Here is an 8,767-nt window from a genome sequence, read left to right as displayed (position 1 = left end):
AGAGAGAGAGAGAGAGAGAGAGAGAGAGAGAGAGAGAGAGAGAGAGAGAGAGAGAAGGACTCTGAAACCTTGTCCAGAGCGACAGAGCTGCCATCTCCATAGTAACAAAGGCCATGAAGACAGAAGAAGCTCTACAAACCCCAAGTGAGTCTGAAAATATTGCTATATGATTTATGTATTAGTTATAGATGGAAAATAGTAATTTATAAGGGAGGAAGCCTGGCAGACATCACCACATCTGAGTGGCCAAACTCAGCAGTCACCACTAAAGGGACAAGCACTGAGGGGACACAGTATCCCCCCTTCTGCATCTGTTTCAGAACTATGCAGCTGACAGTGATTATAAGAGAATACTAAACAACTCAGGAGATGAGGACAATGAGGGAAAAAAGCTTTACTCTCCAAAAAATGTTCTGGTCTGAAAGAGAGGCTGAGGAACATATTTTAAAGGAAAGAAATCTAAAGAGACATGACAACTAAATAGCCTGGATTGGATCCTGGATTCTAAAAAGTTTTAAGGGCCTTATTTGGATGGATGTCAAGGTTTGAATAAAGTCTGTATGTAAGATTAGATAATGGTTTATGGTAATGTTACTACAGTTGTCTACACAGTGTCTTTTCTAGGACATACTGAAATTCTTGAGGGATTCCAGGTTTTCAACATAGTCTCTAACAGTTCGAATAAAAAAGGATGTGTATTGTGTATACATGCATATGTTCATGTCAAGGTTTCTGGGATATGGAGGACCTTGCCCTTTCCTACAGAGAAAGCATGCACCTTCTCTGAGCTGGGCTGGACTGTGGCCAGCTCATTCATTTCCAGTCAGCTCTGATGTCAGCCATCTCAAGGGTGAAGTCCATTTTGCCTGTTTGGCTTGGGGATCTAGGTGCTGCCATCTTAATATCTGGGAGAGCCAGGCCTCCCCTCGCCCCCTCCTTTCTTTTTCTTCTCCAGAAGCATCTTGGCTCTTATGGGCTTCTGGGTCTCCACACAGTTTCTGAGCTGATCGACTAGGTTTTCATGAATACTGAACAGCTCTGTGTTTGACTGCCCACGCCTTCAGCTGTGTCCTTTGTCTTCCAGCTTTTCAGATGAGCTGGTAGATGAAGCGCTGGGGGCTGTGGCTGCAGAACTGCAGGATGTGTGTGAAGACTATGCAGAAGCTGTGTTCACCTCAGAGTTCCTAGAGGCCGCTGCATGAGAGCTGTCCAGGCAGGGCCCTCAGATCACTGCCGGAGGGACAGCGCCACCCGCTGTCAGCCCATGGGGGAATGTCTGTCCTCAGCTGCCCACTGAAGGGGATGCCAGGGAGGTCACCCTCTCCTTGTCTTAGCAGTGCTGCTACAAGTTATAAAAAGGTGGGTTACATTTGTTAGCGCTGAGGAGCATGAGACAATTAGAAAGGTACAACATTTCAGAATGTATAATTTTCCTCTGACTCAGTTGGAGATCAAAATGTTTTGAAAGGTAATGGATAAAGATATTTCACATAAGGATCCCAGCCTCTATTAAAGCCATGGGGGTGGAGGGATCAGTGCTAATCCAAGTACCGTTACTGCCTGGTCCCAGCACCTGGCTCCTGTTGGCAAGTGTGTTCATCACATTGTCACTGGTGGTGTCGCCTTCCTGGGTGGCAAGCTACATGGAATGCAGAGTGGTGGTGCCACCAAGCTTCTGCTCAGCAGCAGTGGAGTGGGAAGTCCAGTGCACGGGTACACGCAACACACAGGCCCAAGCACGCCTTTCTCGGTGGCTCTCACCTCCTAGGGTGTTTCACGTTCTCACTTATTGCTGTTTGGACACGTGCTAGTATAGAAAGCGTTTCTCTGAATATAGAAGAATTTGAAGACAGGCCTTCCCCATGCCAGCTCACTCCCAGAAAGCAGAAGCATCCGCACCACAGAGCATCCCATCTGGAGGAGGGAATCAAGCAGACGACTTGAGGACTTCTGGACTCTTCGGAGGACCAATGACGCCGCGTGACCTAAAAAGGCTCTTAGGTCCTGGTGCCAAGGTTCTCAGGAACTCAGAATCAAGAAAAAGAAAAGGAATGTGCATACAAATAAGGCAGTCACCTGAAAAAAGTTTTCCTGGATCAGTTTGCCTCAGTTATTTCTGTGAGGCTTGGTAAAAGAAGTGTAAGGAACAAAGGGAGAGACATCCATGGAGGAATGTGAATCTGTTACTACAGATGCTTCCACATGGCCTCCTGGGGTAGTTTCTAGGTACCAGAAGTTCAGGTGATGATATAAGCTTTTTGGTCACAAAAACTGATTGTTTAATATTTTCCTGTTTAATATTACATAACCTCAGAAAGGACATCAAGGGACTCATAGGTTTTCAGTCTGGAGAGTTAAACATGTACGCTTGAACTGGTAGAAACCCTTGTCATTGGTAGTCCTCATTTGTCATTTGCAGTTTTTACTGTGCTGATTTAAAAAAATAATAATAAACTCAGTATTTTAAATTGTGAACATGTCTATTTGAAGTAATTTACATCTCCTTTTTCCCACAGGTAATGTGAAATGGGATTTACAGGAACCACTGGGAATACTTTTGTATTTGATATGAACATAGTAGACTATTTGCCACCTCAGAGAAAAATGAATGCTAATAAAGCCTAACATTTATTGAGCACATACTAGAGTATTGCGCTAAAAATGTTCCCTGCATAAGTTAATGCAGGTGCACTCTGTGAGAGAGACCATCACCCCATTAATAGATGAGAGCAGGGAGGGAGGATTTGGGCCATCTAGCCTGAGGTCATAAGAAATGCCACGGTCATGGAGTCACTCTCCCATGAAGATTACTGTGTCGTGGGCTCCTTCCTCTCCCTGTCCCCACTCAGTGTCCTAGACACTGCTTCTGTAGCAGAGCCTTTGCTGAATATGTCCTGCTGTAGCCTGTTCTTGCAGGTCTGGCCCAGCCTCCTATACCAGGTGACCCTCACTAGCTCAGGTGGGTGAGCCTCATCCCTGCCTCATGTCCAGGGTCTGCTTCATAGCCCAGACTTGCAGTCACAGTGAGACAAAAGTGAGCCACAAGAAATAAGAATTTGGAAATGAAGATTAAATCCTCTGACTCTCTAACTGTTCCTGCATACAGCCTTGCAGCCAAGCACTAGAAGGATTGCTGCGTGAACTAAGGCTGAGCACACGCGAGTCATTCTCTAGTTCCCTTCTGCTTCCTCATGCCCGGTTCACAGCCTGTTTCACTTGAGTGTGTTTGTGTTCCCTGAGCTGCCCCCCCAGCTTGTTGAGGTGCCTGTGTGCTCTCTAGTGCCCCCTTCCACCACAGGCTGACTTTCACTGCCCAGCCAGACTACTGTCTCTCACCTGTTTATTCCTTGGCTCTGCTAGACTAAGGGCAGGGACTCCGCCTAGCGCTTCGTTGCTATGAGGTACATTTGAATTAATGTATAGGGGATGAATCACATTCAGTACAGTCCACAGATACGTGTTGACCTTGTGTGACCCCGGCAGATGGCCACCTAGGGGTGTGCACATTGGCCCCTGCCCCTGAGGTCCACTGCCATTGGCTTCCAACTCATTGTGGGAAACTTGTCTCCCTTTACTTAGATTGGGGCATGGGGGTTAGGGGGATGTCTACCCTGGCTGCTCCTGTTAATTGGATGCGGGCCAGGCTCAGGGCTAGAGAACTGACAGAGGAGTGAGTTGGGGTGGGGAGGGTAAGGTGACCCATGCCCCTTCTCCTTAGTATGATCGCCATTCTTGTGCCACCCAGGAGAGTGGGTAGAAGAGGCAGTGCTGGGAGGGGACCCGTGGCCACAGGCTGAGAGGTGGAAGACAGACCACAGTGAAGCAGAGCCATGTCAGGAAGCCCTCTGTGCCCCCTGAGTAGTGTTGGTGTCTTAGCTTAACACTGGTAGGAATTGCTTGCAATGACTGAAAGGCAGGTGTATCCGCACTGTGACACTGGTCACCGTGGAGGTACCCTCTGGAGCAGTGGTCCTCAACTTTCCTAATGCTGCGGCCTTTCATTATGGTTCCTCATGTTGTGGTGATCTCCAACCATAAAATTATTTTCCTTTTTACTTCATTACTATGATTTTGCTACTATTATGAATCGTAATGTAAACGCCTGTTTTCTGGTGGTCTTCTGGGGGTTGAGAGGCCCTGCCTCTGGGGTTTCCTCTAAGCAAGCCCCTGCTTCTTTGGGCCCATACAAAGCAGAGGAAGGCAGTAATCTAGCTGTATGTCTTCATCATTGCTGACTTCCTGTGGGGTCTCGGTTGGTGTTTCTGGTCAGTTTTAACATGGGTGTGTCCTTCAGTAGCCAACAGTGGGGGCCTGGGTTTCATGGACTCCTGTCAACCAGTCTCCTATGCGTTTACTCTGGGTTCTTAGTAAGGGCCCCTCCTGTGAGCAGCCCATCTTTCACGGGAGCTCGGTGCCGAGTCTCCTCTCTAGTCTTCCAGGCCTCTATTCCTATACCATAGGCCCCATTATGCTTATACCAGTGCACCCAGGGCCCCATGTGTATCTTCAGTCCAGCTAGAGCTTTCACATGCCCTATTAATTGTTCCACTTCTTAGAATGCTGGGCATGCCCAGTCTCCCTGGCTAAATTTTTTTTTTCCCACCATCAGGGTCTCATGTATCACCAACTAAGAATGGTGGAGAGGACCTTAGCATCTCTCTCTTCAATGGCTCCTGAAGCCATTGCTTGCTTCAGCCCCCTCCCAGGACGCCCATGCTCAGGCCTCAAAGATCCAGCCTCTTCCCATGGAATCATTAATTCCCCTGACCCTGGGTCTCTCCCTTTCCCACTCAAATGCCTTAAAGTCATGTGTGTAGAGCCTTCGTAGGCCCATTCTGTGGGTTCCAGAGCACCTTTGCAACACAACCATGAGTCACCATTGTTGTTCTGGGGGCAGGGCTGAGAGGCAGGCTGCCCACCTCCACCTTCTGTGCTCTTGACAGTCCTCCTCCCACACCAGCCTCCTGCTCTCCTGCCACTCTGGGCCCTTTGCCCTCCTGCAGCCTTCCACCCTGCCCCCTCCCGCTCTTCTCTGTTGGTCTTGCCTACACTTGTCAGGTGCCCTCCCCCTCTCTCTGTCCTGGTCCTGCCTCCTTCCCCAGCCCAGACCTGATTCTTTCCCAAGCCATCCCACCCACAATTCCCCTCCTCCAACTTCCTTTGTCTTGGTGAAGTCTCCTATGCACCTCCCACTTGTGGGCTCCAGGTCACTGAGCCTGTACTGAGAAACCCCCTGTATGTTCCTGCCCCTAGCTGTGGTGGGGCCTTCAGTATTTTTAGTCTGCTTCTCAGTGCAAGAGAGTCTATGGGTATGGAAGAATTCCAAGGAAGTTCTGGCTCAGAAATCTGTGTTCCAGGGGGTGGCAAGAGTACTTAAGTACTGGCCCTTTGGGTTCTGCCATCCATTGACCTCCCAACATCAGGTTCACCAAGTCTAAGCTATATTTGACCTAGAAAAGACAAGCAACCACTGCTTACTTGGATGCACACAGGAAGCAGGGAGTGGGGACAATGGAGACTGGTCCAGCTAACAGAATGTTTACAGAATTCTGCAGGACCCTCAAGATCTCCCAGGAGAGCTCCTGCTCCAAGATACTCTGTGAGATCAACCGGTTTCAGTCATCACTGATACCTAATGGAGTTATTCAAAGAGCAAGAGAGGCTATGTGTGTGCCTGGATTAACCATCCACCTCCTTTAAAACCATCGTTTTTAAATTATCGCTTTAAATATATACTTTTCTCTCTTCCGTATAACAGCCCCGTTGTGTGCCAGCAGTTGTTCAGGTGGTACATAAAAGATATAGCCATGAAGACAAAGATCAGCCTCTGGCCATAAGTCTGATAATTATTATGTAGAATTTTACAGAACCTGTTAGGAGCGAGCATTGGCATGCACTGAGAAGTTGGGCTCTGGAATGCTGTCCTGGCCCACGTTGGTTTTTCCTGCTCACTGTCCTGTGTGGATCCTTGCTGTGTCCTTCCATCTGGACACTTGACGTGATTTCCCAACTTTGCCTTTTGCTGCCCTGGGCAGCACATCTGGGGCCTATCCAGCTGGTCTGCTGTCCTGTCTCAGACCCACATCCTTGACTAGGACCTCATGGCCACCAGAACTTTCTAAACTGAATCACAGCCTTAAGCAGTAGGTGCAGTTTCAGTCCCATTTTACAGATAGGGAAATAGAAGCTTATGGAAGAGGTCCTTGATTAGGGCCATCTAGACAGAGGGACAGATCCAGAACTAGCAATTTTCATCTTTCATCCTCAGATCCAGTGTTGTACTGTTTTATCACAGTTGTCTAGATACCAGAGTCCAGGGAAGGGTAGGGTACTTCAGTATGGAGGTTGGGGGTGCTGGGGGACAAAGAATTTCCATCCACACTTGGTAATGACTACTCTGTGGTTGGGAAATCTTCAGCTCACTTGGCTTCAGTTTCATCTGTAGAATGGATCAATAATCTCTAGATCAGTATCAGTGTGAGAACCAAACTAGGTGGTAGAATTATAGCCCCCAGCACCCAGGTTTTGGGGCGACTCAGTTGTCACATCTCTTATGGAGGCAAGCTTCCAGCAGGGTCCAGCCTAAGCAAGAAGGCAGGGACAATGGAGGCGGATTAGGATGGAATGGAAGAAAATGGTGCCAGGAGCTGGACCAGAACCTGGTATCAGTGACAGGCTGCATCAACAAGAGGGGATAGATGGCCCAGTCACCGTCATATGCTCAGAACCAACCACCAGGGCAGCCATACCGTAGGACCACAGCAACTACTCACTCCCACTGAAAATTGAGGCCACTCTCGCAGTCGGCAGGTAAGAGCCTACTTAATGAATGTAGCTCTCGGTGGCTAACGTGCTTGTTTGGCATGCTCAAAGCCTCTGGTTCAGTGCTCAGCACCAAACAAACAGCACAGTGGTGCACAGCTGCAGTCCCAGCACAGAGGAGCCGGAGGCAGGAGAATCAGAAGTCCACGTTCCCATGTAGAGCCACGTGGACACCAACAGCCCACTTACCATTCATAGCACAAAGACTTTCCTCTTTCCAAGATGGCTTCTGGGCTACTTCATTGGCATAGGCCACTTCCAGTAATGAGGCACATTTCCATCTAATCCCTCTGCTCGGATTGGGCAGATCAGAGGCACCTGTCAGGGAATGACTCGCCATCATCTCAATAGAATGGACGGTGCCAGGCAGTGGTGGCACATGCCTTCAATCCCAGCACTGGGGATGCAGAGACAAGTGAGTGAGTTCAAGGCCAACAGAGAGAGTTCCAGGACAGCCAAGGATACACAGAAAAACCCAAACCCTGTCTCAGAAAAAAATAAAATAAAAATGGTGCTGGAAAGTTGGCTCAATGGTTAAGAACACTGGCTGCTTTTCCAAAGGACCTGGGTTCAATTCTTAGCACCCACATGGCAGTTTGCAGCTCACAACTGTAACCAGGGGATCTGAACCCCCAACACAGACATACATGTAGTCACAACACCAATGTAAAACAAACAAACAAACAAAAAAACAACTACTAAGTATGGATTGCACCTGGGTGGGAAACGGAAGCCCTGTTCTCTAAGACAGAAGGAGGAACTGATGTTGGCCAAGCAAAACCAGCCAGTTAACATTAAAGAAGCACACTAGCTCCCTGGTAGAGGTTATAAAGCAGGCACTTGGCACACCAAAGACCAGGGGTTCAGTTCCCAGCACAGAAGCAAAACAAACACACCATTGTCTGCAGTTGAGGCAGTAACATGCTGCCATTTGCACTGGTGTTAAAGTTCACTGTGTTTAGAAACACAAAAGCAGGCAGAATAAAACCAGAACTGAAGCAAAGGGGAGGAAAGAAGGGATGCTTTTCTACTGAGTGAGGTCAGTGGTTGGAATGGTCTTCCTAGAGAAGGCAGCCTTTGACTTAGACCTTGAACAGTAAATAGGTAGTTCAGACCATGTGCAAGAAAGAGGAAAGGGCCTGTCAGCACAAGCAAGGGACTCGCAGGAAGGCAGATACAGGTATGGATGTAGTGCGTGGTTCCGACAGCATGGGTGCTGGAGGACTTCAGGAGTGAGGTCTCTCCTTGTCATCTCAGGGCAGGTGACCACGAGAGCTTCATGGACCGAGGAGGTTGAATGGGTGTTAGGTGGCAGCAGTGGCTTCAGCCTTATTTATTTTTTCCCTTCTGGCAAGGAATTTCATCCAACTTCCAGAAGATGCCCTTAAGCTGGAATAGGCAGCTTCCTCCACCCCTGGTCCCTCCCTTCCCTTGAAAGCATGGTTTGCCCTAGATTGCCCTCCAGCTCTCTAATCTTTATTCCATGTCTAAATGGGGGAGTCTACTGGGAGCCCCAGGCCCTTGCCAAGTGCTCCATCTGTGTTAATCAATCCCTGTGAAACCAAACCCGGCATACACTCCAGCTTCACAATAAACGTGGAGAGAGTCTGCAGGCGCCTGGCTTTTAAAGTGAATGAGAAAATGGATTGAGAACAATGGGAACTGTGGATGGTCCCTGTAGAGGGGCAGATACTGAAGGCTGAATGGTCACATCAGGAGCAGGTCAGGCTTGTCAGGAGCCTCCCCACAAGCCCCTGCAGGCATATCCTGTTAGTTCTTTGGCTTGTGCATCTGCTCTGTATGATGGAGGAGTCTTGGCAAGTCTACGGCCTGACCAGCCTCTGTCACCCAGTTAGAAGGCTCTCTGGCTAGCATTTGCTTTCAGAAATTCCAGGCATGTACACTACAGAGAGAGAGAGAGAGAGAGAGAGAGAGAGAGAGAGAG

The 8,767-nt window shown here is 48.6% G+C and overlaps 1 protein-coding gene across 9 annotated transcripts in view; it reads left to right on the top strand.

Moving 5' to 3' along the window:
- The window catches only part of Kiaa0753 (KIAA0753 ortholog), a 51,919-nt gene extending 49,470 nt beyond the window's left edge, over positions 1 to 2,449 (top strand). For 8 of the 9 annotated variants that reach the window (XM_029546351.1, XM_021213038.2, XM_029546353.1 and 5 more), the window contains one exon: positions 1,085 to 2,449. In XM_029546351.1, the coding sequence (XP_029402211.1) occupies positions 1,085 to 1,202 (118 nt within the window). In that variant the 3' untranslated portion in view covers positions 1,203 to 2,449. The remainder of the gene's footprint in view (positions 1 to 1,084) is intronic. The other variant, XR_003845153.1, reaches the window with a different exon arrangement.
- The last annotated feature ends 6,318 nt before the right edge of the window (positions 2,450 to 8,767 follow it).

This window comes from Mus pahari, chromosome 14, assembly GCF_900095145.1.
Source record: "Mus pahari chromosome 14, PAHARI_EIJ_v1.1, whole genome shotgun sequence".
In the NCBI taxonomy this organism is placed as follows: domain Eukaryota; kingdom Metazoa; phylum Chordata; class Mammalia; order Rodentia; family Muridae; genus Mus; species Mus pahari.
The sequence above is the reverse complement of the archived record's forward strand: the minus strand, read 5'-3'. Positions and strand labels throughout refer to the sequence as shown.